General features: G+C 42.7%; 1 protein-coding gene across 3 annotated transcripts in view; it reads right to left on the bottom strand.

The window, feature by feature from the left end:
* Positions 1-602: 602 nt before the first annotated feature.
* LOC308225216 (monocarboxylate transporter 2-like) overlaps positions 603-17,128 on the bottom strand; it is a 46,429-nt gene continuing 29,903 nt past the window's right edge. For all 3 annotated transcript variants that reach the window (XM_080625799.1, XM_080625800.1, XM_080625801.1), the window contains 3 exons: positions 11,621-11,764; positions 5,547-6,422; positions 603-2,703 (listed from right to left, as the gene is read on the bottom strand). In XM_080625799.1, the coding sequence (XP_080481925.1) occupies positions 2,411-2,703; positions 5,547-6,422; positions 11,621-11,764 (1,313 nt within the window). In that variant the 3' untranslated portion in view covers positions 603-2,410. The remainder of the gene's footprint in view (positions 2,704-5,546; positions 6,423-11,620; positions 11,765-17,128) is intronic.

Below are 17,128 nucleotides of genomic sequence, written 5' to 3'. Positions count from 1 at the left end.
ATTATCTACATTAACAAAGTTTTATGCTCTAAACAGCTTGTTTTGGGTTTCTGTTAGACAAAGAGCCTGACATCAGCTCTCTCAATAAGGGCAGCTGGGGATCTGGGTCATTGTTCCTAGAATTAACTGATACAATCTGGTGGGAAGGTATGAAAATAATCTTGGCAAATCATTGCCATGTCATTCTCAGCTGCTTTGAGACTCATGGGCCCATACAATTGGAGGTGTGAGTCAGGCTGGCCCAGACCACTGAGGATGGCAAAGAAACTGTGCGGCACAGAGCTACTGATGATTGGCCGGGAATAAAAGGCTAAGACCATGAGTTGTATTATCATGTACGTGGAGCCAGGACTAGAAACCATATGAGGATAAATTCCTTACTGAATAGAAAGGCAGCATTACCCTACACATCCCAATGGGCAAATGTAAACTCATTTAATTTTTTACAAATATTTTTACTAAGTAGAGGAAAGCTCACAAAAGGCAGAGTGGAAAATGCTCAGGACCTTCTATCCTTTTTGTTACTGCAATACCATAGATATATTTGACAGAAATGAAGAGTATTGAAAACACAGCCACAAAAGCCTAAGTATATTGTTCAGATTATGGTTTTCAGAGAAAATACAAGATAAGGATAAATTTAAAGTCCTCCTGAATTCAGCAGCCAAAGACCATTATTCTTCAGTGAACAAAAGATTTCACAGAAAAGATTTTGTACACAAAGATACAAGTGATCAAATTTTAAGAGTACAGTGTATTTATGGAAGTATTTTTACAATCCATTCTTTGCATACAGTGTCATGATAAAATACTATCTGATCACATAGTACTGTTGCAGCAGAGAAAAATCAGATTTGGGTGATCTGCCTGAAGAGTTCTTCTTTTTATCCAGTCACTTGGAGCTAAATCCACAAAACGCTGAGGATACAGCTACGTGATGCCATGCTCAGCATCCATGGCTCTTGGGCAACAGCTACTTATCGTAAAATACATCACTGCTTGCTGCCGGAGTCCGGATCTTCCTAGCTCAAAATTATCACCACTGAATGAAAGTTTTCCATGTGGCTTCGGCTCCAGCTCTGCATCACTGACCTGCGGAAACTATTTCATGCACCAGGATGGCATGAAGCCACCAGGTATTCCAGTGCTAGCAACAGGGAGGTGTCTAACCCAGCCCAAACAAGGAGAGGAGGCAGCTGTGTTTGGATTCCTTCCAGGGTGGATGCAACATAACCAGGGTAAAAAAGTACGGCACAAGGTCACAGCTCTAAAACAGTGTTCAAAATCATTAATCCCAAGTATTATGAAGCACAAAGTAAGCAGGCTGGATTGCAGAGAGGGCTGTGGTTTAATGTACAACTATCCATGGTATTTCCCCATTTTCTACCAGGAGGGTACCTGTGCTCAGCACCTAATACCCGTGCTTTCAGGCACTGAATTCGGGGTAGTGGATCCCATTTCAGCTCTGGCATGCCTCAGCGTTACTCACCAATGCAATGATGCCCATAGCTCCTCTGTGCTTCCATTCTCCATTGTATGATTAATTAATAGTAACAACACTTACTGCTTCACCAGGGTGTTGTAAAGAAAAAGCATGCTAAAAACAGTAAGGCACTCAGATACATAATAAGGACTTTGTAATCTCCTAAGGAAAACTTTAAAGAACTGATCAAATGTAGTTCAAAGTTTAAGCCCTCCAAGACTGAATTTCTGTCCTAGATAATTTCAGTCCTGGAAGAAGGACTCCTGTAGTATGTTGGCCTTGTTATGCTGGCATCTGCACAACATCACCTTTATCAAGGCATTTTGCTAATGCAGAGGTCCCTGAGAAAGACCCTGGTCAAGCCATGATGAGCTACGTTAGTTCCTTCCTAGCATGCTCCAGCCACAGGAACAGGCTGCCTTGCTGCCACCTAATGCACAGATACATACTGCCCTTGTTCTGCTCACGCAGCTCTCTCATGTTGTATTTAAAATGAGTGTAAAGTCTATTTTACATTTCCATGAGCCAGAGGTGCAAGTCATAGTGCAGCTGCCAGTGGAAGGCAGCACCATATCCCTGGGATGATTCCAACACTGCAGTCACAGAAAGTCAAAGAGTTTTGACTGCACAATGGGAAGATCCACCCACCACAGTACTCAATGCAAAGCCTGTTAGGCTGCTGAAAGAGCTCTGCATTGATTTTGATGGCCACTGGCCTTTCACTACATAGAGGTGTAGCACAAATACTGCACTGTGTCCTAGCACTTTACAATAAACCATATTTGTTTCTGTTCTAGTCTTCTCCTACAACAAAGAAGAGGAAGGACATGGCAGAACATAGAGCAAAATTTTAAAACCTAGTGTGATTTCACAGCTGGCATCCACTTAACCCAGAAATAATATCCCATTCAGCCCACGAAAACAGGTTTAAACCTCAATTATGCCATTCACTTCCTTCTTTGGTCCTTCTTGTTCCTCTCTCAAAGGTTCCAGCTCAGGCCCATCCCGTGTGGTTTCTTTGGTCCAGGTATTTCTGCCTTCATTTTCTGTCCTTACAGTTTTAGGATCCTCTTCTTTTGCCTTTCTCTCCTTTTCCTCCTTGGCAAGCATGCGATAATTATAATAATTCATGATGAACAGGAAGGTTCCTGCCAGGACCATCACAACTCCACATTTAATGAACATGTATTTATAGTCCCCAAAGGTATCTATAAGCGTTCCTGTAAAAGATACACATATAAAAAAAAGGAGCTTAGAGATGAAGGTAAGAGTATTGTGTTTTCAGATCCTAAAGGACACCCCTGTGGCTTTACGATAAAATAAGACATTCTCCGGACTTCTGATCTCTTCCATGGATCCTCTGATCCTTCAAATACTTCACGTGTTCCACTATATATCCTTTGGGTAGTCAACACTGAGATAGGCAATACCACCAATAATTTGTGCAGTTAAGTAGAAAGTGACAGGAAACCTACGTTGCAAAGTCTGGACTTTTCAGCACACCTATTTTTCCCATGCAGAAACTAATCCTCTCATCACAGAGACAGTCTTTCCATTGACTCTGGTGATCACCTACAAGGATGTTCATTTGAGTTGATAGCCTTGAGGCTGACAGCAAAATCATCAGCTTTTGGGAAGACCTTCATGAGATAGCACTTGGCCACTCAGTCTCATTTCACACTCCTGACAAAGACCCTCCAATTTATTCCACCACTGCTCATTCACCAGCATTAGAGAGGACTCAGCTTTTGGTCACAGCTGCCCTTGCTGCATTTATACTCATGATGTAAAGATGAAAGGGCACTGCGTGGAACTGGAAAACATTAGTTCCAGGGAATGCAAAGATGATGCTGTCAATGTCAGATAATTTCAATGCCAAGACAAATGTGACAGGTTCTTCTCAAAGGTTAATGCCTCTGCCATGGAGTTATAGAGTAATTGAAGGGAGACGGCTTAATTGAAATGTCACTGTTCTCCATTATGTCAAAATGTAATGAAAATCTTACTGGGATTATGATCCCGAGCATTAATTCCATTTACTGGTGCAACACCAACCATTCTTAACATCCCAAATCCTAATTAAGGTAAGACCCACTCCTAACCTGGCCTTCACAGTACAGATAGCCCTCCTTGAAACTGGCCCATCATCCATTAGCTCTCTGACTTCTTGGAATATGTTCTCCTCCTTAAAAAGAGGGGCCTTTAATTACTTCCTGACTGAACCCTCATGTTGAAAAGCTGATGATTAATTATCCCACTGCATTACACTAACAAAGGATTTTATGGCCACCAAATAGGTTTCTTGATCACAAAAATAATTGGTTTTAACTGGTTTTGGCCACGATTCTTCCTGAATCATTCCTAGATATCTTGGAACACCATTGTCAATGCACTGGTTTTCATGTGGTTTTCATGTCACTGGTGAAACATCAACCAAATGCTAATTGCAACAATCTTCCCTTTTCTGCTAATCAGGATGACCTAGAGGTCTCCTAAATGAGTTTCAATGAGAGTTTTAATGAGCAGAGTATTGGAAAATTCAACAGTAGGATCGTCTTGCCTCTTTTCCTTTGAGAATAAGATAAAGTCATAAAACACACTGGGAACAATTTACTTAGTTCATTAAAGCAGAACCCTGCAGTAGGTTATTAAAATGCCAAAGAGCCAATAAATTTGCTGCTTATTAAAATGGTGGGGAAAAACCTACAAAACTAATATTCCTGATTATGGCATAGAACAGTTTTAGCCTCATTAGCAGTCTCTGGTCATTAACCTAATCTTCCACACAGAAAATTGTATCATTCAGAAAACAGTCATTTTGAAATTGTATTTTCTTTTGTTTGTCATTAATTAAATGAATCAGTAAGATAGCAAGAGGATACAGCTGCTTCTGTCACACTGCATGAGCTACATGGCAATATGAAGAATTAAATGGCTCTGCAAAATGTGTCATACAGAGTATCAGCCACATCTCAGTTTTGAATCTAGGAAATAGATTTAAAGTGACTTCTTTCTGTTCATTCTTTACCTATATTATGACACTGTCATATCAAAAGAATTAGCAGAGTTTAACTTTCACACATCCAAATACAGAGAGCACACACAAACTAATTCAACCTTTTTGCCTACTTAAAGGTGACCAGTTTCCAAACTAGGTATTCAACTTTCCTACAGGAGAAATGCAAATTGCAGGACAGAGCACCCTATAGATATGACAGTATCTGTACACTGAGATGATGTCACCTATAATGTCATTTATTTCATAGCCAACTCAGACCTTATAAGGACTTTCCTTAGGCCAAATGCCAGATTGAAATATCATTCAAATTCAAAACCCATGTCTTCCAGACAAGGTGTGCTCCTTGTAGAAAAAGAAGTGAGCTCATGCTACAGAGAGGAAGAAGCCGAGGCTGTTAAAATCACAGAAGATCACTGTTCCCACTTACCTTCAGATGACTGTGAACCCTACTGGAGGTTCAATATTGTCAGCATGGACCTTTGAGGGTCTCTGTCTGTTGATATTTTAAACCATTCCATCCAAAGTAAACCTTTATTATTATTATCATTATTATTATTGGAACAGCTTTATCAATCTGATAGATTTAAGGCTGTGATGATATGACTAAAATGTGATTATATGATAACTAAAATCCACAAAAGGAAGTACTCAAAGCCTTACAGACAAATAGCAAGGCTTAGGTTTGATTCAAGAGGATCTGTTAGAACTGTTGGGTTTTACTGTGCTTAAATGTGGAACTTTTGCAACAGGAAAAGTCTCCAGGAGGAGTCATCTGGTGTTGCAGGAAGTCCCACTCCGCAAGTTCAGTTCAAGTGGCCGAAGGGATCAGGAATGAAAAGATCACTTCCAAACCATTGACTTCAACTGGAGGGCTACACAGGAAGGAGATATCTAAGACCTGCCATCCCTGTTCAATTACTAGTGAAAAAATAGTGGGTGGGAAGCAGAAAAAACACATTTAGAATCACTTCTTACAAACTGTGCTTGCAAGAATCTAAATGTAAATGACAACCCAGTGGGAACAGAGGAAGAAAATGCACTCACCTCCAATAGGTGGCCCCAGCAGTATCGTACAGCACTCTGCAATGGTGACCAGGCCAACAGCGCTTGTGAACCGGGCAGCTCCCACGAGGTCCATGAGTGTTTCAAAGAGCATGGCACAAACCATGCCGAAAGCCAAGCCAAAAAAGGCAGAATAGATGACAAGCCCTGTGTAGCTGGAAGCCAGGGGGCACAGAAGGTGGCACGTGCCATTGAAAGCGATGGAGAAGCTGAAAAAGTATTGAATCCGAGGCCTCACCCACTTGCTGTTTGCAATGATGCCAGTGGTAGGGCGGGCAATTATATCCACGATGGCAAGGATTGAAAGGAGGAAAGCAGCTGAATATTCATCAATGCCAATGTGCTTTGCATAGGGTGCCAGAAAAATAATGGGGGCAAAAAAACCCAAGAACATGAGCACATTTCCAATCAAGTAAATCAAAAACCCTCTGTGCTTAAAGAGGGAAAAATCAAGGTATTGATTGATTTTTTCACAACAGTCCCTGTCTCCTTCCTCTTCTGTTTTGTTTTTCATGGGAAGGTTTGTGGGACTACTCATTTCCATGGCATCTTCAGTGACTTCTTGTTTCAAAGCACACTTCCCTTCCTCGGTCACCTGAGTTTTGACTGATGGTGTGCCTGGCCCAATGGGTCTGAAGAGAGCTCCTGCCACACAGCAGTTCAGTAAAATTGCCCCAAGGATTAAAAAGCTGCCTCTCCAGCCAAAACTGTCAAAAAGGAACTGGTTGAGAGGAGCCAGGGTGCAAAGCATCACAGGGCTCCCTGCCATAGCAAGGCCATTCGCAATGGGTCTTCTCTTCAGAAAGTATTTCCCTATCATTATCACTGATGGCTGGAGGTTGAGAGCAAGGCCCAATCCTAGAACAGAGAAAAATAGTTGAGACACAAAAGAAGATACGAGACCCATTTACTGTCAGCTCATTGTTTAAGGCAAACTCATGAGCAATTGGTCCACTAATGGCTCTTCAACATGATAGTCTGGATACAAACTCTGCTCAAGATATCCCTAAGACAGCATGTGGGTAACCAGATCCCAGGAAGACACTTGCAGTCAGAGAACAATCCTTCCTCTTGCACAGCAAGTCTCTTGGGTGGCAAGCTTAGCACAAAGAGTTTGCTTCAGAACAAATCGAAACTATAACTCTCAGTGAGTTGGTTTTGTTCAAACACAGCAGCATTGCTGCAGGACAGGATGGATATATTAAAAAACAAATGACAGCTCCCAGCTTGAGGAAGGTTATTGTGGCTTGGACAGTGCTAACCACCAAACCACAGCCTTTGCAGGTGCATCTTGAGCTAGCACCCCCTTCCACCCAACACTGCTGCTGGGCACAGAAAACAACATCACCCTTCTCAGCCACTACTAATGTGGTGGCATGAGCAATACAGGTCTGATGCAAAAGATGAAGAGGTCTGCAAGTACACAGCAGAACAGCGACTGAGGATGCTAATTAAACAGGGCCCTAGAGTGTTTCTTTTAATTAGAATTTATTTTTATTGCACTTAGATATATAAATGTCATTACAAATTTGCATTGCTAATCCAGTTAGCCAGCCTCCCTTGCACAGGTGAAATCTGAAGGCAAATGCTATCATGGTCTCAACTTTCTGTGGTTTTGTTTGAGAGCACTTGCCTATAACAATCTCTTCTTTTCAAACATTGCTACAATGTGCAGTATTTCCTTCAAAAGTTAAATTTTCAGAACTCCATCAAGATGACATTTAAAAATCTTATCACATATTTTCCACCCTATCCTCCAGGAAAGAATGAGCCCCATTAGAACAAAGCAGAAAGGTAATCCTTGAAGTGATTATATCAGATATATCAGTGATTATAACATGAATCCTGAAAACAGGGTCATGCAAATTTTTCTTGTTCATTAGTCTATATAATTAGTTTGTTTAACTGTGCAGTACATAATTAGGCATATTGCTTTACAGAAGAGAATTTAGAAAGGTCAAGGTCCTCAAAATTAATTAAGGAACACTATCATTAGTCGCTGATAGAGCAGAATCCAACTGATGCAGCAGAATTCAGCTGATGTTGGATAGCTTGGGTTTGAATGGTTTTACAGAATTTTTGCCAAGTCAAAGATTCATTAAAAATAAATACTTGGAGGTTTGCAGCATTAAAATAAATTGAAATGGCAATAGATTAAAATTAACCTTGATATGAAACATATTCTCAGCATGAACTTTTCTAGATAGTCCACATATTTGGTAGGACATATGTTTGGGAAGTACAGGCTGCTCATAATGCATAAGGGGGCAAATTCATCCCCATGAAAGGGCTGACCTGAGGACTACAGAGACATTAAACACAGCCTTCGTTAGAGAAAACCCTTGATGGTGCTCAGATACAGGAATGCAGCTATTTTCACCTGAGAAGATGCAGCACAGTGGATTAGAGTTTGCTTTATCTCCTTATTTCCCATGCCGGTAGATAAGGGCAGAAATTGAACCATCATTTCCACAGAATCATTTTTGGGAGGGACTTAGCACATGTCATGCAGAGAAGGAAAAATCAGATGCCAGCTACTCGCTTAAACAATGGTCTACTCCATTTTTTTTATTACATGAACATTAATTTGCCAGTCAGACAAATCTAATTTAATATTACCTCATGCTCTTCCCATTAATTAAATTTGGAGTTTCAAACTGACTGACTGGAATTTCAATTTGCTTTAAGCTTTTGGCTGACTTTAGTTGGAAATATTTATATCCATTTTATTCCAGTTTTCAGAACTACAGCAGCTTTTCCATAGCTGAAATCATTACTCAAATAACCACATTTTCTCCCCAGGGATATGACAGAAAAGTCTATTGGTGGTGTTGCGTTAACAGACGCAAGCCCATGCCAGAAGGAGCATCCTTCCCTAGATTAAATACATCTTCCTCATATTAGAAAGAAATAAGTGGTGCTATAGGAGTAAGCTGTGTAGCTATTGATCTTGTTCTTAACTTATTAGCAAGGGAAGATTCTACAGGTATTTCAATGCTCAACACTTATGGCTAAGGCAAAACCTCTAGTCTCATTAGTCAACATGCTTCACCCTAGATTCCGTTTTATTTCATGGTGGTCTAATTGGTACAGATGGAACTGAACTCTGACCAGTTGTTACTGCCTTGTATTTAGCTTTGAAATCTGCTGCTTCTATCTCAGACTTGAAGAAGGGGTCACATGCCTAAACACCTATTTAATGCACCCAGGCTGGCATCTATCCAGGTCAACAGCTTGCAAACCCCATTTCTTTTTCTAAGCACTATAGGGAAACACGTGAGGAAGAAAACATGGGTTTTACAGCGTATGCAAAGTGCCTCGTGCAGCCCACAGCTTGGTGCCATCAAGGACAGAGCTGCTTCAGAGCAGCAAAGCCTTGTCCCTGCTCTGCATGCAAATGGAAAAAGACATAATCAAGAAAGCAACTGAGACTTCTGTGTCTAATCCCTCCACTGTAAACAGATACTTCCTGCTCTGCCCCTCTGAAGAGATTGCTATTAATATGCCAAAAGCATAGGACTGTGGCAAAGACCTCCCAGTACCAACTATCTTGTTTTTATCTCCATCCCTGTGAATTACACAAACAAGGTCTTTCACATCAGCCTGTTTTCAGGCTGGTAGGAAGGAGGCTAGAAAGGATGTGATGTTTACAGGTTGCTTTCCAGCCATTGCAAATCATCTTTACAGAAGTCTCCCTCCACTGACGCTGTCTCAGCTGCATGATGAGCAGGCAGCTTCATGATGAGCAGGCAGCTTCATAATTGCCCTTGAATGCTTCCATGTTAGGCCTGACCAGCAAAAGCACTTCAAGTGAAATTAGAGGCATCAAGCATGTTAGCAGGATTACAAGCATCTTCCCTTCTCTGTCAAATTAATATTCCTTCCCCAGCACACACATCGTGCCTGGAAATGATGGGTTATTAGCTAGGACCTCATCCGTACAGCTGCCCCCATTCAGCAAGCAGGAGGAAAAGATGTACACAACAAAATATGTGCTTTGCTCTGAGGAAATATCACAGCATAAAAGACAAGGAGATATTGGGGCTCTTTGCCCTGTATCTTCTTGCTGGCACAAGGGTTACACATGTGCATCAAGCACAGCTCATACTATCAGCTCTCCGTGGTGAGCAATGGACCAGATTTGTAAAGATATTAGGGAGCAAAACAGAGCAGGGTCTTCATAAATCCTAGACCCATTGGAATTAGGCACAGAATTCCCTCCTGGCATGTTTTTAGATAAGTGTCTTTGAACATGGAAGTTAGTGCTTTCCTATAGCACTGTTCCTTGCCTGAGCCCTTTCGCTCACCAAAATGCATATATTTTTAGCAAAGGATTTATGGTTTCCATGTGCTAATCCAGCATTAGTCAACTTGCTTGAGGACATTTGTTTAGTACAGAATGATGCAAGCTCATGCATCAATAACTATTAAATTTATTCATGGGAGACACTGGTTGTTTTTATTTCTCATTGCTTTGTTTATGGAATCTCTTTCAAGGAATCTGCAAGATTTAGTCATTCAGTAATAACACAGTTTCATCTAACTGCAGTGACTCTCCTTGGAAAGATTAAGGTTTAGGAGAGGGAATCCTATATAGGGATTTATTCTCTACTGTATGGATTTAATAAAGCAATATTGGTGTAGGAGAACAGGGTGACAAACTTTCTGTCCCAATTTACTTTGTAAGTGGCTGGGTTTATTGATTTTAAATGTTGAGCTCATGCTTTTCATGATCAGAAAGCAGCAGCACTTAATATAGCTGCAGAGAGATAAGGAACACTCATTTAAACATATGCCTTGCAACTTCAAAAGCCAATTTTGAACTCATTGTGTCATGTATGGAGACAGGCTGAGAAAGTTGGGGCTGTTTAGCCTGGAGAAGAGAAGGCTGTGTGGAGACCTCATAGCAGCCTTCCAGTATCTGAAGGGGGCTACAAGGATGCTGGGGAGGGGCTATTCATCAGGGACTGTAGTGACAGGACAAGGGGTAACGGGTTCAAACTTAAACAGGGGAAGTTTAGATTGGATCTAAGGAAGAAATTCTTTACTGAGAGGGTGGTGAGGCACTGGAATGGGTTGCCCAGGGAGGTTGTGAATGCTCCATCCTTGGCGGTGTTCCAGGCCAGGTTGGATGAGGCCTTGGGTGACATGGTTTAGTGTGGGGTGTCCCTGCCCATGGCAGGGGGGTTGGAACTAGATGATCTCAAGGTCCTTTCCAACCCTAACTATTCTATGATTCTATGATTCTATGTTTTTAGGCAGGTGTTCTCAGTGCAATGGAAGGAACAGTGGCTGTACCTTAGCCAAAATAATCAAACAAAAATGCTTACAATTAAGAATCTATAACTCAGGTTGGGAACTCCAATCTATATACCTTTAGAAGCAATAACCCAGCACCTGCAGGTTTTCAAGATGCTGGACTGAGCCTATGCCTTCTCCTGTTTAAGTTTCCAATATGGAAATTCATATTTCAGTACAGATAATTCAAATTGTAACTTCAATAAGGAAACGCAGTCTTATTTTTTCTTAATAGGGAGAATATTGCATCTTTTCAATCAACTCCAGTAGTTATTATTTTCAGATAACCTCACAAGTAGGCAAAGCACAAGCAAACACCTGAACTCTCATTTCCTGTATCTCATAGAGGGAAGACAGAACAGAGTAATATAGGAACACAGGTGCTTTCTTCCTAGTCACACTTCTTTCTCTAAGGGCTCGCCATGCCCAAGGCAGAACACAGCCAACCTGCATTCACTTCAGCAGGAGCTGAGAGCAGTGATGGCCATCCTCACCATCGCCTCCAGCTGAAAGGACCCATCTGCAAAGAGCAGATCCACTGCTATGATCAGGCACGCGATGTTCAGGAGCACAGCACTTAGCAGGGGACGTGCTCTTTGCTAAAGTTCATCTGGAGCACTTAGTAAGAGAGGGCCCTTGTCCCACCCGCTTTTTATCTCACTTCCCATTGTGTTCGGCTGCAGTGCCCATGTGTGAACACCCCAAGCCACCAGATGTGAACCTCAAGTGCACGTGGAAAGGAGATGCTTTGTTCTTACCTGTAATGAAGCCCACACAGATGTAGAGCTGCATGATACTGGTGCAGAAGGCAGCTGAGGCCATCCCAATGCCACACAGCAGGCCTCCAAACATAACCACAGGTCGGCTGCCATAGCGGTTTACCAGAATACTGCTAATGGGACCTGGGGAAACAGCACAGAATGGTCCTTGAGGTAGGTATCTTCTGACAGAAGGGCATGTTTTACACAAAGGAGGTTAAAATCTGCAATATCAGTGCCCCTGAGATGCTGCTAACAGCTTATAACATGACTTCAGGAAGAAAATGGAAAAGGAGAGAAAGATGATCCACACTGTGTGGAGATGGCAGCATGTTCCGTGCCACATTGTGTCACTGTCGGAGACAGCTCCTGCCCCCAGGACTTTCAAGTGTCATCAGAGAAGGCAAACAGTAATAACAAATCAGGTGAACACATGATCCCAACATAGGAGCTCCTTGATTTATTATGATGCTAAACCATACACACAAAGCAGGGGTTCATATTACTAGGCTGATATCATGAGTACTGTTGCATTTTTAATGCCTCTATTTAATGCAATTCCAATAGTGCTGACCAGAACTGAAGCCTCAGCAGAACAGTTGTTAATTAAATCTTAATAGCAGTCTATGTAGGTAGAAATGGTTTGGGATGATGGATTACCTGGATCTCAAAGGAATCAGTTTGGTCTTGCATTTATGTAAAGAGGTGGTGCAGGACAGTGCAAAATTAAGAAGGAGATAAATGGCTTAACAACGACTGCACACAAGGAAAGGAAGCACTGAAATCTGAGGAAGTGAAACACTCCAGCAGCTTTGAGCGGTGGAGGAAAGAAGGGAGGTTTTGTGTACAGTAGTCCCAACTAGCTGAAGGACTAGTAAAAATCAGAATCAGAGAATAATCTATGTTGGAGGGACAATGAAGGGTCTCAGGACTAACCTCCTCCTCAAAGCAAAGCCAATTCTGAAGGTAGATGAGGCTGAGATGCCAGAACTAGGGAATGCAACCAGAGCAGGAAAGCATGGTCCAGAAATCAAGCTCTGAGATATAAGGAAAAGATTCTGTATTCCTGAAAAACCCTGAAGCAAAATGCTGCAAAAAAATGCTGGAAATGAGGCAGGGGGATACAGGCAGCATTTACTATCTTATCTCACCTGACTAGTTCTGGTGCTACTCAGCAATGGTGTTTCAGAGCCCAGTGTGCCTGCTTGCCTTCATTCCTGCCCTTAGGAACAGCCCACACTGTCCACGTGCGGATTACTGGAAACAGGTATTTCAAGCTTACAGGCATCTCTGAAGAGTTTGACTGTGGGATCTACCTCACTGCAGAGCCAGTTAGCAGGATATTTACTTTTGCTCAAATAATCTTAGCCAGAAATAGCGCCAGAACTTTTTCCAGACCTTGCAGACCATGGCACACAGGAATGAGACCCAAAACCAACAATATTCCCTGAGCATGGCTGAGAGCATCTGAACAAGTTCTCAGCTGTTACAATGTGAAAGAATAAAAACCGGTAGATGCGACTGGTTTAATATAGAAAATGGCCATATAAAATACTTCCCACTAGATGTCTAAGGTCAGAACACTCCTAAATGAAATACACACAAGCACAGTCTTAACAGCATCCCTGTATCTGCATGATCTGAGCTGGTCCCATTGAATATACCATTCAATTAACATTTATGTGAGTGTATAATTCCACAGATGGCTTTTTGTCCTAAACCAGTGACTGGATTCACATCATGCATCCTTTTGCTACACAGAGCACTACAGAACTCAGTTAAGTTCTGTGGAAAGATATATATACATCTGATCAGCACAGCAGGAAAGGGACCCCTTTTCTCACTGAGCTTTCCCTGGTGAGAGCTTGGACTTGCTTCATGCTTGAGCCAGTGTCAGTGTGTCCTTTAACTAAATGGATCAAGCCAGTGTTCCTCGGAAAGGCACCAACATGTTCATCTGCAGCCTAAGGGCACACAACTCTTCCATTTTTCAATTTTCCACATGTCCACATTTCTCCAGAATCAATCCAATTACTCAACTAAGAAAATGTGGTTTCAATTACCTTTTTCCACTGGAAGAGGGCTTTCACATTAGCCCTAAAAATACAGGATGCCCCACCACGGAGCAGAGCATTTAAGGCCCACAGGATTCTTGCTAAGGCCCCTCTCCTACTCTGACACAGGATAGATCCCAGGGAGAGAAGCCCCTGCTATGAGAAGTCAAGCAAAATGTTCACATATGTTCTACTCTTGCAGCATCGACCTTGGGAGAAGGGAAATACGGATCCACAGCGCTCTTGCTCCAGTCCACAAGCTCTTGTATTGGTTTCACCCATCAGTTAGGATGGGTTTGGACCATGACAGCAGATGATGAACTGGAAGCGGATGAGGGTGGGATACATTCTGCTCTGCTGGGACAGAGGCTGGAGTAAATGAAAGCAAAAATTTGTATCCCAACCACTGGCTTTACAAATGGGAGTGTCACTGTGGCACCCTCCATAAACATGCAGTATCCTCAAATACATCCAATAAAACCAAGACATATCTGAGCCAAGAGGCTACAGTTGGTCCATGTTCTTGTATTGTGTGACCTCTTGGCAATGTGTTTCAGCAGTGACCTTCAGCAAACAGCCTTCATCTGCTGTAACCAGCATTGTCAGTTTTACAGTGGGATAATCAACCCCGCTTGTTTGCCAGTCTGGGTGGGAGAGCTGTGGTCTCAAAGGCATTACCTGCCTGGGCTGGGCTGAGCTCACAGGGAACTGTGATGAACTTCAGAAGCAACATCAGCCTTTCTCCTTCACAGCCTGAAACCTTACATCCAGACTCTGTAGGCCTGCTTTGCTAAAGACACAAAGCATTCACAGGATCACAGCACACTCTTGTGAGTGACAGCATTTGATCTTCCTGACCAGCCTCACCCATATAGGACTGAGGGTTGGAGACCTCCAACATACTAAGTGCAGCCAGTTAGGGGAGAAAACAGTAGCAGAGCACTGGGACTAAACCTTTCTAGCCATCAGAGAATCCACAGCAAAGGCCATGATGACCACTCAGCCTCCAAGGAGAGCACCATCTAGATCATCCCATGCTTTAGGAGACACCAGAGAATCAAACCCAAGGCCTCAAACAGTTGGGAAACCAAACTTCCCTGAGCTGCTGCTCACAGGCCAAAGGTTTTGTAACAGTCCTGAGCAGGCCTTTCAAACACACTGAAGCAAATGCAAAATCACATCCCCAAAATTACTTCCACTCAAGTCATTTGGTCCTACAGAAAACCATAGGCTTTAATGGAGCAGCCTTTCAAAAGCTGACCCGTCTCTCAGCAGAAACCGAGTGTGTGCAGTATGTCACATAGCTGCTGTGCACACTTCAGCATGCAAACCCTGACAGTTTGGGCAGGCACATGAAGCACAGACACATGCACCTTCACCCTGTCCAGATGTCTTCACTGATCAGCATCACACCCAACAGATCTAAATGCACCTCTCCTGCCCTGCTCTGCCACATGCCACCTGCAGCATATCTCTGGCAGGGGGCTTGTTAGCCAGCAGACATTAGATAACTTCAGCAGCAGCATTGTGGGGAGCTCTGGAAAACATCAAATAGCTCAAGTCAGGGCAGAGGAATTAAGGAGATGGAACAACAAAGCCCACACCTTTGGAAAGTTGTGGGAAATGGGAAACACGATTACTGCTTTGCTTGCAGCTATTACACAAATTAAAACTGTGACAGCCCCTGGAAACATGGTGGAATTGAAAAGCAGGTCCTGTCATTTACCAGTTATTTAGCCAGCATGAAACGAATAAAGATGCTGTGTATTACCACACAGAAACCATTTACAGTAACAACATGTGCAGCTTAGATCCCAAGGCACCTTTACTTGCTAATACCTGCCTGGTCAAACGTGCAGAAACCACAAGCTCCCTTGTCCTGGCACCCAAACTAAATCATTCTTCCTTCCTGCGAGCCAGGAGAAGCCAACTGGAGTTGGGGTGACTTTTACCTCTTAATTTACAGAGACAGGTGAGGACAGCACAAGCTCTCAGAAAGCCCCTATTTAGCTGGCTTCACCTTGCAGAACCAGCCACATGAATGCTGCCTGAGTCCCTGAAAAGTCATAGCAAGGAGCAAAAGCTTTCTCATCCCCTGTGCATACCTTCTCTGAGACCAGGGCTAGTGTCACCCAGGCAGCGCTGTTCCCACAGCCTCACCACCATGGCAGCACTGCAACATCTAATGAGGAAATCAGAAGTAAAATTTAATCACCCCTTTGTAACCATTTCAAGAACGAGGTGCTTCACTGCAGGAAGAGATGGCACTTCCACCTACCCAGCCTTGGGAAACAAGGCAGCCCCTTCCACAAACCAGCAAGTGGCCTCTTCCCTCCTGACCAACTTCCAGCCATCATTTATCATCTATAACAAAGAGAGATGCTAAGCCTCATCCTGCTGCTGGCTTCTTTAAAAGCTGTGCCCATGGCTCTGCACCTCCCCTGGCTCACAGGGCAGTGCTGGAAGGGAACGTGGTCTCCAATGGGGCTACCACCATCCCCACCAGCAAGGAAAGAGCAAGGAAAGCCCACTCAAGCACTTCACTTTACACCCCAATCCCTTGCAGAACAGGGTGCACACAAGAAGAGTTTACTGCAGTAAAACTCTGCAGTTAGGAGAGCAACAGTTTACAGCAAATATCCCCAAAAGATGCAGCCGAGATCATGGCATTCTTGGAAGACTGATGGAATGTAAAGCGCTATCCTCAGCCCATATAAATCATGCTGGTTTAGTGCCTGTCCTGTATAAAGGCTCTTTTCTCATACCTGTGGCAGATTTCCATTCGTTGTTAGCTGGTACATGAAAGGCCATGTCAAAGAAGCTGATCTTGGTGGCAAGCAAAACACAGCAGCTTGCCAGTGGGAAACACAGCAAGCCCTGTCTCATTTATTAGCTTGTCCAATTACTTCTCACCTTGAGTTTTGTGTTTGTAGAAGTGAAAAGGACCCTGAAGGGGAGTTTGCAAAACCATAAAGAAAATGCAGAATCCTCTGGTCTCCACAAAGCCAGGCCATTTGTTATTTATTCTTTCTGAGCTGCTGAACTATGATCCAAAGAGGATCATAATGCAGAGTTGGCATTTAACAAGAAATATCAATCCAGACTGGCTTAAACTCTTGCAAGTACAACAGTTCTCAAAAAATAGACACCTGAATTGCCTTTCTGTTTTCCTCAACAAGCCTTATGAATCTTTTATGAGCTGCAAAACTTGCAGTGGTGATGCAAAACACAATATACTTTTAACAGAGACTAAAGCATTCTTCTCTCCTGTATCTCTGACAATATATATCACAGTATCACAGTATGTTAGAGATTATGTATCTATATATCCTTTATTTATAAAGTTTGGTTTGTCCTTCTTTTTTTTTTTTAACTTAACCTAATTCTAATAGAATTTTCTCTTTTTTTGGTGGGACTTGGATGAATTTCTGCTGAAATATCTCTGTGCAGGGCC

Source organism: Psittacula echo (assembly GCF_963264785.1).
Source record: "Psittacula echo genome assembly, chromosome: 9".
In the NCBI taxonomy this organism is placed as follows: domain Eukaryota; kingdom Metazoa; phylum Chordata; class Aves; order Psittaciformes; family Psittacidae; genus Psittacula; species Psittacula echo.
Note: the sequence above shows the minus strand (reverse complement) of the source record. Positions and strands in the feature narration are given on the sequence as shown.